The sequence below is a fragment of the Manacus candei genome, unplaced genomic scaffold (genome assembly GCF_025592945.1).
Source record: "Manacus candei isolate 608988 ecotype Guabito, Panama unplaced genomic scaffold, ASM2559294v1 h1tg000035l, whole genome shotgun sequence".
Lineage (NCBI taxonomy): Eukaryota > Metazoa > Chordata > Aves > Passeriformes > Pipridae > Manacus > Manacus candei.
In genome coordinates, this window is record NW_026138083.1 from 9,620,321 (window position 1) to 9,638,409 (window position 18,089).

The 18,089-nt window shown below is 46.7% G+C and overlaps 1 protein-coding gene across 6 annotated transcripts in view; it reads right to left on the minus strand.

Annotated features, from left to right (window-relative positions):
* The window catches only part of ARHGEF33 (Rho guanine nucleotide exchange factor 33), a 29,629-nt gene extending 11,540 nt beyond the window's left edge, over positions 1-18,089 (minus strand). The window contains exons 1-7 of one of the 6 annotated variants that reach the window (XM_051792998.1): positions 17,786-18,089; positions 11,664-11,818; positions 8,242-8,291; positions 3,856-3,960; positions 2,784-2,948; positions 1,075-1,196; positions 42-184 (exon numbers count right to left, since the gene is read on the minus strand). In XM_051792998.1, coding sequence (XP_051648958.1) covers positions 42-184; positions 1,075-1,196; positions 2,784-2,948; positions 3,856-3,882 — 457 coding nt within the window. In that variant the 5' untranslated portion in view covers positions 3,883-3,960; positions 8,242-8,291; positions 11,664-11,818; positions 17,786-18,089. Of the gene's footprint in view, positions 1-41; positions 185-1,074; positions 1,197-2,783; positions 2,949-3,855; positions 3,961-4,378; positions 4,424-8,241; positions 8,292-11,663; positions 11,819-17,785 lie in introns of those variants that run through there. The other 5 variants (XM_051792999.1, XM_051792997.1, XM_051793002.1 and 2 more) reach the window with 5 other exon arrangements.

An 18,089-nucleotide genomic window follows, 5' to 3' on the forward strand; every position in this document is an offset into this window, starting at 1 on the left:
TTCCTGAGAAAGGCACTGCATTTGCCTATTCTATTTCTTACCTTTTTCATAAGTCACATTGTGTAAAAGACTTGTAAAATCTTCATTAATCAGCACAGGTTCTGGGAGGTTAATGGATCGAAATGGGCTGCCCTGGAGAGGTGTTGGTACTGTCTGCGACCCATGATCATCTTTCTGTGCTCTTCTGTACAAATAAAGAACAAGACAGATGGGAAGTATGAATGCTACAGGTGGAGTTCCTATGCTACAGTTATGGCAAACATTACTGTAAGTACAACCACAGAGTCAGAAGTAGGACAACTCTAGCAGAGACCAGGAAAGGAGTTGGCTTTGATGGAATTGGCAGTTCATGAACAATGTTCTGGAAATAACTTCCACTGGCTATAGGAGAAGGTTATTTCAAGTCTGTTCTTCTGCAGAGCATATTTCATCTAATTAAATAGCTTAATTAGCTAAGGGGCTAGCCTAGATTTGCAAAGTGTTTGCATCAAGGCAAACACTGTATAGACTCATGATCAAAACTCTGTTTTCAGGAGGCTAATTAGGGCCAAGCTGGACAACTTGTCTGCTCCATCACAGCAACAGTGTGGCCCAGCAGTGTGCAAACATGCTTCTGTGTGACTCTGCTCAGAGGAGAAAACGCTGGTGATAGAAAAGCAGATCATGACTGCACCATCAGGAGCCCACTGAATCCTGCAAGCTCGGAAGGGGAAACTGCAGTGCTATTGTCTGGATGGGGGTGACTTAGTAATACCTTCTGGTGGTGGAGGTTTCTGACTTTCAACAGTATTCCTGCCCCAACATGTCTGTGTGTTCCACAGGACCCTCGTTTCCCTGACAGCTGCTGAGGACTATTTTGATGTTGGAATCACAGTGGGGTGATAGCGTTTTTCTACTGTGTTTGCTCCGTGGGGTAGATGTCTAAAAGCCTGGGGTAAACTGAAGGCTAGCATTTCTGTTTATAATCAGGGTTGATACACATGTCCAGCCAGGAAAATATTAAGAAATTAAGCTATACAGAAATTAACAAAATGGTAATTAGCATGTTCAGAACCCTGGACTTTGGGCTCTTACTTAGCTTTCATTTTCCGTGATTCCCGCCGCTTTTCTTGCTGCAGCTGCTCAATTTTCTGTTGCATTTCCTCCTGCTTGGCACTGATTTCTTCAATCATTGACTTGGCATCGCTGAGCTCCTCCTGAGAAACAGGCAAAAGCACGGCATTCCCAGGGTGCCCATCAGCCTTATGCTTTGAATGCTGGCTGGTGTGCACTGAAGATGCTTCAGGGTGCTGTGAGAGTGGCTGTGTGATTAGACACTCTTCCTTTGCAAGTCCAGTGTGTGTCACACATGCCATGCACAACATGGCAATCCTTAATTCTACAGGCAATTCACCTAACCCATGTGATGTCACATGATTAAGGCACTGGTGGGAGATGGACACTTGGGGCTTCATCCACCACCAGCTGAAAGCACTGGGAGGACTCCCGCCTTTTACTGGCATTTGGAGGTGGACCTTAGGAAGCACACTTCCCTCTGCAGTTTTCCAGCATGGGTATTCACATGTTGCACTTGGTTCAGATCCCAGTGTGAGCACTCATATATATAAGCTTTTGCCAGTCAGGCCTTGGATCTGCATTTTTAGCCTGGTTTCCTAAGGAAATGAGGCCCTTTGTTACCTCCCTGTCAGCACGTCCTCCCTCAGGCAGTTTCAACCAAGCCTTACTTAGATGTAGAGCTCTGATGCATAAAGTTCCTACAAGTTTCATGAATGTGAGCAGTAGGATGAAGGGGAGAGACTCAAGAGTTTCTTGTAAACCAAAGTATTTTCCCTGAGCAAGGAGATAGCTTCACTGGGAGCTCAGCATTAGAAAAGTCAATGTGGGCATGAGGCAGAGTAGCCTTTGCCTCTCCTGTTTCTTGCATAATTCCTTGTATCTGGATTTTTAAATCCCCTTTCCCCCTATAACAATGTCCTGGATAGCCCTGCCTCTGGTTGCTCTGAGACCTCTCCCACGCGTCTTTACACTTCTTATTATCTCCCTTTCTCATCTGGCACCAAGGGCTCCTTTTCCCTGGTGCCATCTGTCTCCCTAGTCACAGGGTCAGTCATGGGCTTTTCCAGTAAGCAGCCCTCTTTAACTTCACAAGGTATTATTGACTCAGCAAAACCCCGTGGGGAAAATTTGCAGTTAAAACAATAAAAGAGTTCCTCTGCCTGCCTCCTCACACGCAATCATCCAGTCTCTGCATGGAGATGCTGGCTGGTTTAAAGTGTACATCAAGCCTTCTTGCTAGGCTATCTCTCCAGTCTTTTGTCTTTATCCTCTTGGGCCAGATCAAACTAGGCAGCACTTCCTCCCAGCCATGTGGGAATGCAACTTCAAAAGGCTTTAGGGTTTTGTGTTAATTCGCTGCTCCCCATGGCATTGGTTCCTGCAGGAAGTGCAGACCTGCCCCAGGGAGAGGTACGGGGCAGCCTGTGGACAGGCCATATACCCACTGCATGTGCAGCCCAGAGCAAGGGTTGCTCGTGCCCAGGTAACTCACAGCACTGCCTCATGGACAATGAAGAAGGCTAAACAGGCCAGAGTATGGGCTACTTTTAGGTTGGAGCTGTCAGGGGAGACCCAAAGCCAAAGGAAGTACCCCAGCTCCATCCAAAACAATTGCCTGCTCATTTTCTTTGCAAGCAGGAAGTATTGATGGAGGCAGGGGAATGCTTCCCTGTGCCACACAAGCTAATGTGACACATGTGCAGCCTCCCCGCAGGTCACACTCCTACCTTGAACGTGTTGAGGGAATTCTTCATCTCAGCCACTTTCTCTTCCATGGCACAGCGGCAGCTCTTGACTTTCTCTTCCAGGGCATATTCGCCATGCTGGATTCGTGACAGCTCCTGCATTGCTTCTGTGAAACCTGCCTTCAACTCAGAGGCCAATGCCTGCAACTAGAGCAACCACAAACACGGTGGGTTCAGTCCCTCCGCCCAGGTGCAGGTGGTTGTGTCCCCAAGGGTCACCTGTGGCTCAGAGTGGCACGAAGGCTGGGTGTAACCCATCCTGTCCTCTTTCTCCTCCTCCTGTCATGGCTGGGAAACATGGGGGGAGGTTTGGCCCCTGCTGCAGCCTCAGTACAGCGTAGGAGGTGTTTGTATTGGGCCATCAGTGTGCCCATTTTAGGCTACGAGTTTTTTCAGGGTTCCTGGTGGTTTGCAGCCTGTCATCCTATAGAAGGAGAGGACAGTCTGAAACATGCCAAGAAGGTTTGCAATAACAACAGCCAGATTATTAGTCTCCAAAGCAGCTATGAAATCAAGAATGTGTCTGTTTTTGAGCAAGTCCTCCTCCCCCACATGCTCGTGGGGCTGGTACTCTCCCCAGACAGGTCTAACCCCTCGCTCTCCATGGGCTGTGGAGAAGCTCTGTCCTTTGTCAGCAGGCCCTTTCCATGGAAGGAGGCAGCTCTAACTCATGCCAGGGAGGGAATGGGAGGTTTTCCCCTGGCATACAGTGATGCTGTGCCCACTCTCCCTATTTTCTGTCCCTAGAGGTCCTAGCACTGCTGAAAGAGCTCACCACCTAAGCTGGAGGCAGCCAGTTGATAGCTGGGTGAAGCAGGAGATGGAGCAGGGCAAGCCAGGCTGGCATAGCAAGCAGACAAGGCAGGTGTGGAGGTGGGCAGTGAGGGAGGAAGGCAGCTTGCAGAGGGCTAAGCGGGGACACCCTCTGTGGGAGCAGCTCGGGCTGGTGACCCTGAACTCTGCCCCCACTGCTGTGAGAGAGGCGCTCGCTCTGCCTGCACAAAGCCCACAGCGAGGTCGCGGCCCAAGGCGCTTCGGTGCCAGTAGTTTTTACCTTTACAACAGAAATTCGGCCTAACATCTGGTTATAAACTGAGTCCAAAACTGGAGCACTGGTGGTAAGCGGACAGCCACCCCGGGGAACTCAGGCGCTTGAGTCCTGTAAATGGAGCAGAGATGGCTTCCGATACCTCGGGGCAATGGCATGCACCATCCTCCTCTGATCAAGACTGGCAGTGTCTTTACAGAGGATGTCTACCTGACATCCCCATTTCTACCCCATCGCTTACCCCACAGTTCCCAGTCTGATCTGGCTGGACACACGTTTCCAGAGCTGCCTGGGTAGAAGTAGCAGGACTGAGAGGAACCGGAACAGGGCAGAGGGGACCAGGAGGCTGAGGAAATCTTCCCTCCTCGGGCTGACAACCCTGACTCCCCAAGCCAGCTGGAGCTCCAGACCACTTGGTTCAACCCCCTTCCCCACCCCTCCTGGCCACAGTGACACCCTATGACCTCTGAGTGTAGCCTGAAGCCCCCCTGCTTGGGGCCATGGCTGCTAGGGCAGGCAGTGACCGTACCGCTTCTAATGTCTCAGTCCAGATGGTCATGGCATCGTCAGACATACATGCCTGGAAAAGCAGGGAGGGGGATGGTTATAAAGTGCTGCAGCTGTGCAAAATGTTAATATTCCCATCCCCTGCTCACAGCTGCTTGATACACTTCCACCCTGAGCTGACATGGCCAAGGCACAGTCTGTCTGCCTCACCTGCATTAGGGCTGGGCGTCACATGCTGTCCTCCAAGTGAGAAGGGCTGATTCGTCAGATCTGTCCCTTCCAACTGAAATATGCTATTCTGTTCTATCCTATGCTATCCATTTTAGAGATCTCCTTCAGGATGGAGATGTCACAGCCTCAAGTCTTGCTAGCAGTGGACCAGTCCTGGAGCTGGCCCTGGAGATAACAATGTCTGGGGAGAATAAGCCCAAAATGAAATGTTTCTGCCAACAAGCCTTGCCATCTCCTCCTCAGATGCTTCCAGAAAGGGGGTAAACTAGGCAGAGACTTTGGTGTCCACGTGCACTGAAACACTCCATGAAAGCAGAGTTCAGCCAACAGGATGAAAGATTTGGACTAGAGGCTGGACAAAATATCCTCTGCTCCTAAGACAGCTGTTAGTTTGGGATTCACTGTTGGCCAGTCTCTGCTTTTGCAGTCACAGTGCTAGCTTAGTTTCTCTGTGTGTCCTTCTCAGTGCTCCAGACCCCAGCTTGGGTCTGTCCTGCCCGATATATCCTTTCTCAGCCCTATGCAGCTTGCAGTGGCTATTTCAGACACTGAAATGCATTCCTTTTGTTGCCACTTGATGAATGAATGCAGCCAACAACACCAATCAGCCACAGGCCTTGTACGACTGAGCATGAAGTGCTGAAACCCTGAGAACTCCCTGCTCAGAGCACAGAAAGGAAACACAAACAGTCTTGTGGCATTGGATGCAGGGTTGATCCAAAATGAAGTGGAATGGTATACGAACAGCATGTTATCTTTGAACTCTTGCCAAGCGCAGTGTAGCTGTGGATTTTAGTTTGAGTTCATTTCTGAAAACAAGCTGTAGAAAGCCATCCTTTAAATCCCATAAGCTGTTACAACAGATGGAAGCCACTGAAGTATCAGCTCATGCTTATGTCTTGCCCAAGTGATTATGCCTACAGGACCAGGGAGATATTTCACAGGTTTGTGACCCTCTGGAAAGTCAAGACAATTCTATGTTTCTAAAGTTTCTAAGTGCAACACGTAGCAAAAGAGACAGATTTTATAATACAGCAACAGTTTAACTGTACTGTGTTGCCCTGGCTCACCTATTCATGGCAACAAATACCCACCTTAAAACTTAAGTTGTGGAATTTACGGAACACACCTTAACAACTTATGTTAAACTAACTAATGCTTAGAGGATTAATGAATCTGCATAGGGATCCCTTAGAAACCATCCAAGAACTGTTCAAAAAAAGCATTTAGGCATCTAGATAATTTAGTATCAGATACACATTTCAGCTCCCATCTGCCTTTGGAGTGCAGCCCTCAAACCTCACAAAGCAATGCAGTGAGACATTATAAAATTTATATCCATAAAATGGCCATGAAATCTCCTTTGCTGAGCCTCTGCCTTTGTCTCACGTGCTGTACTGTGCACAAAGGGTGGACAGGACTGATGCTGCTTCCAGGACCAAAGGCAGCAAAGACGCAGAGCCTCCCCCTTTCTCTCTTGGTGAGTGCCAGCAATTTGAGACATTCGCAAAAGGTCGTGACTGTCCTTGCAGCCTAAAACTGTGTTCAGTCTTTGAGGCAGCCCAGGGAAGATGGTTGTGGCCAGGAGATGGGGATGGCTTATGGAAGGAAGGACTGGGATGGAAAGAAGGCAGCAGAGCCTTGGTGAGCTGGGTTCACTGCCCTGGCTACCACTGAGAGGATGAGAGGGAACCCTTGCTTCTATGAGTAGCTGTGTCCCCACAGATCTCCCCCAGCACTAACCAGGCTGTCCAGGACTCTGTCCCCAAAGGGGTGGCTATTTGCATCTGCCAACCTTGGCAGCTGCCTAAGGTCCTTACACTAGAAAAAGGGCCTGCTGTCAGGGACCTTGAGCTGAAGCCTGTCAAAACCAGCAGAAAACAGACTTGTGATAAAGAAATACTGTACATGGATAATTCTGCTATTATAAATATATCCTTGAAAAGAGCAAAGCCTTCTGTGGTCATGAAGGAGTACTCTCTGTTACTTCCCCCAGCTTATCTACTGCCCATCCCTTCTCACATCTGCTGGGGCTGATCTGAAGGAGTCAATACACATTGTGTCACTCAAAAAAGGGCTGCCTGAGGACACTGCTTGAATCCAATCTGGCACAAAATCCAACATTTCCCACAAACCCTGGATCTGATTTTTCTGAGTTGTATGATGCATTCTTTTACCAGGGAACAACCAATTTCTACAACAGCTACTAACTCCTGTGTTTAAGGGCAGCACTTCTACAGCCAAGCATCAGGAAGGCTTGCAATGCCTCATAGCAGGAAAGCAGCAGAGCTGCAGTGATTTACAGTGGTAAAGAACCAGCCCTAGGAGTATATCCAGTATTTATATTCCTAGGCAAGGATGGTAGGAATATAGGCAGAGCAGCAAGGTAAGGACAGAAGAGAACGATGAAGGTGCTTAAAGGGGGCTGCAAGCACTTATCAGCTCTTGTTCCACATCTGCCCATTGTCCATAGGACCTTTGCTGAAGCAGAAGGGAAGAATTAGCTGGTAACTTTCATTTCAGGATTCATCAGGGTACCCACATGTCAGCTGGAAACCAACATGTGTGTGTGATGTTTCCAGCACACTCTTCCACATGCATTGGATCCACTGTGCTGGGCCCTTCAGCAACCCAGTCACAGCTCCTGCTTGGAGCTGCCTGGATGGGAAAAGAGGATGAGATAAGTACTGGTTCATGGAAAGCAGTTTCTTGTCCACTTGTCACAGTGCACTTACAAGCAGTTACAGGCATTAGTGTTGCAGTGGTGACAAGGGAGGTCTCAAATAGCCTGAATTTCCAGTTCAGGGGTGTGTTTCCTCTTTCATATTTCAGTTCCATATTGAACCAGACAGGGATTTAAAGTGCTTAAAACTCTGTTGCATTTCCTGCAGACTGGAAATGCGTAGGAAACATTTCATGTGGAAACACTGAAACTGTGTCTTACAGGAAGGACACTCCCTGGGCTGTGGTGCCGACAACCTTGTTGCATCTGTGGTGTCTCATTGCAGCAAGAATGTCAACACAAAGAGCGGCCACAGAGCTCTGGAGGACCTGATCATCCTGAGCCAATGTTGACTCCAAGACAGGGTTTCCAAGCTCCTGGCTGGGAAGCCAGGCAAAGACATGCAGAAAGACTCAACACTCTGGCTGATCTGGATTATCAGGCAAGAGCACCCCATGGTCTGAGATGCTGTGAGGCTGCCAGGATAACCCAAAGCCCCATAGAAGACTTGGGCCCCTTCTGCAGAAGACACCCCTGCCCCATGTCAATCAACAGATCCTTGTTCCTAGGAGAGTTCATCAGGTTTGCTGAAAGCTCAAAGCTCAGCCATGAAATCTCCCTCCAGCCCAGTGAATTGACATTCTCTAATTGGTGCTAATGATGCCAGCTGGTTAATCATCTGAGCTCATAAATCACCCGTCTAAACACAACTGGTTGTGAGCAGAGAAATTTTACTGAAGGGTCTATCAAGATGTGGCCCAAGATGTGATATGTATGATATTTACTCATGCAGTGTGCACATTTGAGTTGCCATGTTCCTCATACGTGCCTATATTTTTTCCTTCCACTTAATTTAGCTTTCTAACTACTGTTTATATATTAGTAACTCTTTAAACTCATGGAGTTATTTAGGGCATTTTGCTCATCTTTACCTGGGAAATCTGTGTTGCAGGGGTAGTCACAGGCACACTTTCAGTCCCTCCTGTGGGAATAAAGAACTTTAGTCAATTAAAATGACTTATAATGGTTGCTATAAATAACTGGAACAGAGGGTTTGAAGTCCCTCTTGAGGAACAAATCAGTTTTAAAGGACTCAAGTCTCACTTTAGGAGATCTGAACACCATATCGTTTATAAAATAAACTGCAATTATAAACCAGGAATAACTCACCTAAATCAGACCTTAAATTCACCTTATTTGCTGTCCTGTCTGGCCAAAGCGGATCCATGCAAAGAAGCGAGAAAGCCTGTATGTGCAATTAGGACTAAAGTGCTCCCTGTGAAGTTTAGTTCTGTGTACCAGCCTTAAGTAACAGGTTTTTTGTCCTAAAGCATTACTGATACGTTTCTCTTCTGAAATAGTAAATTTTGTCCTCTACTATATTTGTACATATTTCTATTATCTCCACAAAAGGCTGACCTGATCTGTATCTTTTAAGCCCTAAGTTATATTTTGTCACAATGCATTCCAAGCAGTAATCATGTCTCTTCTAACACCAAAAAAATACACCTTTTCATCAGTTTCATCATTCCTGGGGTTTTGTGGCATTGTGATCTCACCTGATCTTGTACAATGGACATAGACTTAACATTTCTGAAACAGACTTAGCTCATGGAGGAGATTATATCTGTTTTGCTGAAGTATTTTGGAGACTGCAGAGACATTAGGCATTAAACATAGAATCATAGAATCATTTGAGTTGAAAGGGTCCTTTTAAAGGTCATCCAGTCCAACTATCTTGATTGAACCCAAAATGTCTGTTTATTGTTTCCTCTTCTAATATTGTCTCTTCTGTGCAGAAACCTTTGGTTGTCCAACAGAAATTACTGCTGGTTGTGCTGCCATTGCCCTTTGAGGGAATTGCAGTCCAACAGCCATCAGTTCCCATGTTATTCCCTACATCAGGGTCCCGGGCTGGCCCTCACTTCCAGAAAATACCATGCTACTTAGTTCCTGGTCTAGATCGCCTCTCCTTGGCAATGCCACTTCATGAGGTGGGTTTTCTCTTGCTTCCAAGGATTTGCTTCACCTGTCTCAGCTGTCAGTCACAGACATGACCATTAACCCCATGCCCATTCTAGGAGAAGCCAAGCTCCCTCTTTCCATGCTGGCTGCAGGTGCTTGGTGTCTTACCCACCTGGGCCTTTAAGACCACAGAAATTCAGTCCTGCAGAGGCTGGAAAAGTGTGCAGGGAGGACTCTACACAGTCAGCCAGAGGAAAGCTGGAGCCTGGAAGTCAGAGCTATACAAGGCATAGCTACATTCTGATTTCTTTACCCCTGAAGTGGAATATGGGTTACCACCAAGGGCACCTATGAATTGGCCCTGTTCTGGTCTCTAGAATTTGTCCTGATTCAGAGGAACTTGAGCAAATTCCCCAGTGACTTGCAGAAGGGAGAGGAAGAGAGGCCGTGTGCTCCTCTCTGTCCATGTGCCACTTCCTGCCTGTGCAAGGGGCTCTCTTGGCTGTGGGGTTGGGTAGCTGGGTCAGACACTGACCCTCTGGGGAATATCCTCCCATGTTTCCTCTTGGGGAAACAAGGGGCAGGGGGCTGACTGGCAGAAGTAACTATGACTCCACACTGCCAACTGTTTGGGGTCAGAACTCATCAGCCAGCCTGCACCAAGTCCCACATTTCAAGTTTTAAATGACAGGTTGTTTTCATTTTCAGCTTTGGCCCTTCTGGGTCTTTTTTTACAGATTTTCTCTGCAACCCTGTGAACTAGAAACTGACTTTTGGCCTGAAGCTTTCTCATGATGCCTGGAGCTGAGGCTTGAGAAGGCAGCGGTGTGTACAGTGATCCTCCTCAATCACGAAAACTGAGGCCCATGCCTGTTCTGATGTATATGTTACTGCTGGACTCTTACTGTGGAATGCTAAGGACTGACCGAAAAAGAGCAAGAGGACATGTCTCTGAATCAATAGTACAATACAAACCAGATGCTGGGAGGACAGGGAGATGCTGCTTTTACAAAATGGTGGGTGTACTGAATGCTGAGCTTTGTGAAGGGCTAGAGGTGGCAGGTAGAAGCATAACACAGCAAGGAAGAGCCTTGGTCTCTCCTCACGTTTTCTTTGGGCATCTTTCAATCTGATATATAACACAGAGGGCCAGACTCCTGCCGAAGTCTATAGGGATCTTTCATTTGGGTTTGGTTAGGGATGAGTCTGTAATGTTCTTGGATATACTCAAAGCACGGAACTGCTCCTGAGCAAGACCAGAAATGGGGAAAAGGTCACTCCTGCTGTGACTTTACCTCCCACCTTTGCCATGAGCACTCTCTGCACGCACCCAGTCAAAACCCCAGATCATTTCTATAAAGTCACAGCTAAGAGCTGGAGCAGAGGAGGCTCCTCACAGTTGCACTGTGGGAAGCAAGGGGCTTTGGGGTTATCTCCCAGTTTCTGCAGTAAACATCTGCTGCCCGTGAGGGCATACCAATTAATTGGAAAAAAATCCCTGAGTTAATTTCCTTTTCAGCCTGCTGTAGTGTAGGGGCCTAGGTACACAGACCTAATTTAATCCAATTAGAACAATAATAATAGAGAAATTAACTTTTCCATTACCCATGCCATGAATATTGGCACCACCAAGCATCTTTGAAGAGGGAAAGAGATGGTCTAGTCTCTCTCCTGAGCTGACACTTGTGGGCACTCCTAAAGCTGCTCCCACTGCTCATAGTTTCAAGGGTTCCTCAGCATATGGGCACAGTACCTCTGAGGTGGCAAAGCAGAGCACAGTGCAAAGGGTTTGGGGTGGAAAGCAAATACCACCAGCCTCACATTCTTCTGAAAGAAGCTGATAACCACTAAAACCCTGGATTTGAAACCCCTGAGCTTTGCAGACTTTCTAGAAGTGCTGCTGACTGTAGCAAGGACTGGTTGCATGAAAGCAATGTGGCCTGGACACATCTTGGTGCTTGCAGACCGGGACTGGTGCAGATGTCTGGGTTATGGCACTAACACAAACAAGAACACCTTGCTACAAAGCATTGGGGAAGAGAAGCAGATCCTCATCACAATGCCCTCATGTATGACACAGCTTTGTACATCCTAAGGCAGAGTTGGGATCCGAGGCAAGAAAAGGAATGACTTCCCACATTGGACGTTACATATGCCACAGGATTATTTTCCAGAGGGGGTAGGGAGGTGGTTCTAAAATAAGAGATAAAAACTTAACCCCCCAGGTATTTCTATGAAACTAAAAGTACTGAACATTTGCACACAGCTGCCATGGTTAAGAGGTGCTTTCAGGGGGCTGGATGGGGGCCAGCAGACAGGTCATATGAGAGCACATTTCTTCCTCACTGTCTTTCATACTATCAATAAGTGAAATAAGAGGGTGCTTTACCTTCGTGTTTGTTTGTGTCCATGGCTGCTATAGGGTGTGCGTCCTCGCAGGGACTCCTGTCCTCACTCTGGAGGGCTCTGGCTGGTCACTGGGAACATCCCATGGCTTAGAGCTGCCCACATATGAGCCCTGCGGTGGGTCAGCTGATCTGAACCCTGAGTGCAGAAAGATGCAAAAAGGGTTTATTGAGCAAAGATGCTCAAAGTTCAGAAAACAGAGGAAGGAGGAGGAATTTGAGAGGGAATGGAGCATCCTAAAGGTCTGTTTGGGTTCACAGTGCCTCCACAGACATAGTGGGTGCTGGTACAGACACTTCCCTCCCAGCCCAAGGCCACTTGTGCTTACATGCACAGGTGACTAAGAGGTACTATGTAATCCCACAGAGACCATTTGCTCAGCAAGATACTTCTTGTATGAACACTGAATCAAAATATGATGTAGTTTGAACAGCACATGAACAACTTGCATGAGTGCTCTGCATCAAAGAATCAACCTTTTCCAATGCAACTAATCACCCAAAATGTCTTTCAGGCCTGTGTTTGGGTCACAGAGAATATTGCCTTCAGAATGCTTCTACACAGTTCTGCCAGCACTTTAGGAGGCACTTATACTGCCTTGCCTGCTTTCTCTGTTTGTTGTCTCTCTGACTTGGAGACATAGGAGTGCTGTAAGGCACCCCAAAGTGTAGAGATGTAGCCTCTCCAGGAACCAGGGACAACAGAGCATGATGCCATGCCCAAGCCACTCTCTTGGCAAAGCGTCTCATCAGTCTGGTATTGGGGTTAGGACATGTAGAACAGTCTTAAGATAATGCCTGCTTAATGACATGGACAGAGACACAGAAAAATGGATTGCACCAGCTCTTATCGTCATGGACCCTGCCCCACATCCACACTTCCCCTCCCCAGGATTTAATTCAAGTCTACTTCTGTCCAACCTTACTACTAAACTAGATTTAGGACTCTAGAATAACCTCCTACCTCCATTCCTGTTGGACATGGATATGCTGGAGGCTGATGTGAGTCATCATTAGCTTTGCTAATGGGACTGGAGTGGCCGGTGTAATTATGGCACAGAGCTCTGCTGACTCAGCTCTGCCAAGAGGACTGTGGTGATTCAGAGAAGTCTGGGATGATGTTTTCAGGGAAGTAGGCACAGAGAAAGGCACATAGCATTAAATGGGAGATGTGCAAAATATGCAAGAACCCCAGGTGGCTATAGGAAATCAGGGCAGAAGCAGTTGCTTCTGGAGCAGTCAGCAGTGTAGCTTGGGGGTCCCACACTTTCAACCTGAGAGCTTTTGAGTGTGGAATTCCCAGCGGAGGAACATGGTGACAGCGCCCATCCAACCTCTTCCTGAGGGTATGATGTGGACTGAAAGGCTTCTAGCCCAGTGCTGGAGGGAATTGGGGTTGAGCATCTTCTTAAGATTGAGGGTTAATGAAAGGATAAATTTATTTGTAAGAGAGCTGCTTATGAGATCACTTGCTAAGAAGATCTGCTGACATATCAGGACAGAGGATCTTTTGGTGAGGCAGGTGGAAAAACTGAGCAAAGATGGAGGGACCATTGATGAGGGCTAACCCCAAAGCTAGACCAGGTTGCTCAGGGACACATCTAGTCAAGATCTGAGTATGTCCCAGGCTAGAGGATTCTCAGCCTTTCTGGGCCTTTCCCAGGGCTGCACTGCTCCCATGAGGAAGACTTTTTCCTTATGGCCAGTCAAGCTTTCCCTTGTTGGAGCTTGTGCCCCTGGCCATTTATCCTTTCTTTCATTGTGTCAGTGAGAAGAGCCTGACTGACTGGACTGGTGGTCCCTGTTAAGTAGTTGCAGGTGGCTGTAGAACTCCTTCAGCCTTCCCTTCCCCAAGCTGGACAAACACAATTCACTCAGCCTCTCTGTGCTCCTGTGCTCCAGCCCTCTTCAGCAGAAAAAGAAAAACTTATTTCTTTTTCTGATAGGTATTGCAGAGAATGGCAAGAATGTCATTTGCTTCCAAAACACATAAAAATGGAGTTGTTTTTGAAGTAGTTAAACCTCCTCTCTTGTAGTTTTGTTAAGTTTGTGTCTCTCAGTGAAACAGACCTTTAAATTCAACTTCAGTAGCAGCTTGTTGTGTAGCAAAGTTGTTAAAACTTTGCCCCCAATTTAAACTAGTCAGTGCCATGAGGCTGAGGCTCTTGTCGTTAGGCTGTTGAACTGGGACTAGTGTGTTTAACAGAGAACTGGTTTCAAAATTCAGAATTGTTTTTGCAATGTCGGGAGAAAAGGAACAAAAGGAAAGACAAAACAGATATGAAAGAAACGTGAACTTCCTCCGTTTTCACTGAAAACAATGAAAACAGCTTTTTGCTGGAAATTCATTAATTTTTTTCTCTTCAGCACATTTTTACCCCTTCTGCTATTAATATTTTACCATGCCAGTTATAGCAATATAACAGTATATAATTGTTAACTATTCATAATTAATAATAACAATAATAATAATAAGCAAACATCAATTAGTATAATTAGTATGAAATTAGTTGTATTAATAGACCATGAAATACACTAAGTGCACAGCCTGTCTTAAAGATTTTATAATTTTATTACCCACTTGCTGAATTATTATGGGGATCACTAAGTTTCCAGTGACAATGTGACATTTATACCTCTGGCCTTCACAAGTCAGGATGACCATACCCTGCCAGACCCGAGAACACTGGGGGCATGCAAAAATGAGAGCATCTCATCTGTACTGTTGCACAGCCTTAAATGGGGGAGTCAAGGGACTATAATGCATGAGCAAACAATGTATGAACAGGTTGCAATGGCAGGCATCCAGAATTAAAGGCATCCAAAAACTAGAATTAAAGCATAATTCCGTTGCACCAAGTGCTCTCTACTTCCACTCTTAGACCAGCTCCCTTAAGATACATGTGTCTCTGTCCCACTGTGGCCCAGCACATCACCAGGCCTATGGCATCAGTCTCACAGGTGGTGACTGAGAGTGAAGGATGCATCTGTGGCACGCTCCCTAACACATGGACACCTGCAGTTGTCATGGGAGGTGATGCCCCTGAGAGGAGAAGCTCACGGGAGGGCATTCACCCCTCTGCTATGCTACAGATAATGACATGAAATGTCTTGGGTCCAGTACAAAGGAAGAGGTTTGTCTGATATGAAAAAACCTACATGAGATTTAAATAAGAGAGAAGTAATACTTGTAGAAGAATCTTCATATGAGTATGTGTCATTGCCTAATTACTTATGTTCTGTTCTCATACACTTTCAACTCAGGGCCACACAGGGTTGGTGTAGCCCTTTGGCATTGATCTTGTCTCTCAGGTTGTTAAAATTCTGTGGGTTCCTGGTATCAGAAGTAAGTTTTTCTTTATAGGGGGAACTCAAAACAATACCTGTACAGCATGAAGGTTTAACTCAGGAGCTTCCCCATTACACTTGTACAGACAAGGACAATGTTTAAGCACAGTCTGTGTCCTCTGTGGAGCTCAGGAGTGAGGCTTTGAAACTGGGACACCGGGGATGCCACCATCCTCTCCTGCTCCAGGCATACCAGGAGCTCTGCTATATGACTGCACTGCAAAGTAGGTTGACCTTGGTTAAGTGGGTCCAGAAAATCTTACCTGTTTTACCAGAGTAACTGTCTTTGTGTGTCCTCTACTTGCAGCCTGCAATTTCCAGAATCACCCCTTAGTTCTTTGTTACATTAAATAATGGCATTACATTGTCTATTTTCCAGCATTTAGGGCTCACTGCAGGACTCTGTGAATATGTATATATTGCCTCTTTCTGCCTGGTTCTTCTGAACTGCTTAATATAAAGAGCAAAACTAATCAGTCCTTCCTCATCACTAACAGACAGGACATGAACCTCTCCACGCTTTGAAGTGAATGCTTGTCCTCTGTTCCCTCTGACTGCTGGGTGGGGAAGCTGTTAACACTGTCCTCACCACTGACCAGGGTTTTGGTCAGCCTGAGCTGCCTGAACAGTGTCTGGCTTGTGCCTAAAGGGTGCAAAAAGGGGTTGAAAAATAGGGTTGACATTTGGCCCTAAGACCCTGGATGTGGGCTGCTTGGTCAAATCATGCCTCTGCTGGCACTGGATAAGTCCTAAGCTCACAGCAGAGTCCAGGTGAGCCTTGCATGGCTCTAGTTCAACTTCCTGCTCGAATCAAGACTAGTGTCAAACTAGATCAGGTTCCTCAGGACTCTGTCCAGCTGGATATTTCTTCAGCTGGAGTCTTCACAGTCGCTCTAGGCCTTCCAGTACCCTGAGGAAGAATACTTTTCTTTACATCCAGTTGGGGTTTCCCTTAGCTGTAGCTTGTGCCCATTGCCTTTCACTGTGCACCTCTGGGAGGATTCTGGACTACATCTGCTTTACAGCCCCCTTGAGGCAGTTAAAAGCTGGACAGGATTTCCCCCTCCATCTTTTTGTCTCAGTACTAAGCAAGTCCCACACCATTAATCCCTTCCTATATGCACATACATGAATGCATGTGCACATCAGCAGCAAGTACAAGCCCTCCATGAAGCTGCTTTCCTAAACCACTATCAGACCTCCACTCATGGCAAATCCAAAGTTTGCCTGATATGCCAGCCCACCACAAGGGTAGTTCCCTCATCAACAAGATGTTATTGTTCCTCTGCAAGCTCCCCACTGGACAGGCTCAACACCCAGTCACATGAAGCCATCAGCAGACTGTCTTGGACTGCAATTCAAGCCCATGGTCCCCTGCTTTAGGGACAAGAAATGGCAAAGACGTGGTTATTTCTTCAGAGTTGAGCATTAAAACTCATTTACATTCTTGCAGCTTCTATCAAGCCAGAATAACATCTTTGGAGCAAAGCCCAGAGAATAATTTCGAGATGTTAAAGCCACCACATTCCTCCATCATGGCAAAAGGATGTATTTTCCCCTTTTGTTTTTATCTTCCCTCCAGCAGCCAAATCTGCTGAGCCTAAGAACCAAAGCTGAGTGCCACCTCTGCTGTTGGTGATTGCCATGCTGGCCACTGGTGACCACCAAAGAACCCTGCCCTGGTGCCTTGTACAGGCAGCTGGTGCTGCAGCCCCTCCTGCCAAGCAGAGCAGGCAACCAGTGAGCACTAACAGAGCCTGAGCCGGCACCCACTTCCCATGAGATCCCCAAGGGAGAAGGAGGGATGGGGAGGTCCCAGTGAGTTGCCTTCTTTAGCTATCCCCCAGGCACAGGGCCGAAGGCTGGAGCAACAAGGCTGGAGCGACGTGCTGCTGAGGCAACACAGGGGTGGGTTTTTTTGCACAAAGCTGTGTGTGGTGGAGAAAGGGGAGGCAGGTCCTGCAGCCTGCACTGCATTTATGTGACCATGCTCACCCTTCCAGTGCTCCCCCCACATGGAAACAATCAGCTGTGCGGAGGATCATGTATTAAAAAAACGGACAGACAACACCAAGCATCAGCATGCAAGCAGGCAAAGTTCAGTAAAGCATTTACAGCCTAGCCTTGGTGGACAACAGCTACTATTTGGCTTTCTGAGCCATTCTGCTTCTTATGAAATTGTGACATGGGCAACAGTGCAGGGAAATCCATATGCACTTTTGCTACTTCAGTTGTTAAGCATCCACTGTTTCCCTAAATAAATGTTTGGGATCTTCCTGGTGACTGTCTCAGTCCTGCTGGCTGAAATTGCTGCTGTTTTAAATATCCCACTTGGAAAGCAACCCCCCCTCCTCTAAAGAGAACAAAAAAAATCCATTATTTCCTCTCATCACTCTTGCATTTTGTCTCCACCTAACTCTAATGTGGTTGTCATTCAAATACTTCAATTCAGCACAATACTTCAATTTTGCTCTTAGATGGTGAGAGCAAAACTGACATTTTAGAGACCTCACTATAAATGCAGCCTCACAAAATTGTCCTGCACACTAAGGAGCTCCATCTCCACACAGAGTTTTAGAAGAAATCAGCTGAAAATAACTGTAGGCATTGAAGATGCAAAGTACTTTAAATACTTTAAGTCCTTTATGTGCTGCACACACGATATCAAATTGTTACAACTCTTGCTTTTTCCAGTAATATGAAAAATGGTATAATTAATCCCACTCTTCATCCCATTCCGAGCACATTTTAAACTTACCCCAGGCTAGCTGAAGATCCTTCAGCACCGGCGGTTGCTAGAGTTGGGAATTAGCACTGTGCAAGACAGGAGAGAGAGCAGAGCAATGGTGGCTCCCAGGATGGGACTGTCACATGCTAATCACTGATTTGAAACGCTAGCATAACAAATGCCTTCTAATTATATAATCTTCAGGTCACATCCTCGCATGCCCATGTAAAAATCAGGACTGTGCACTTGGAAGAAGATGATACAGATTTTCTTCCTTTTTAATTAGAATTGCCCACTGCTGCAGAGGGAGGGTGAGAAGCCCTGTGAAGTGACG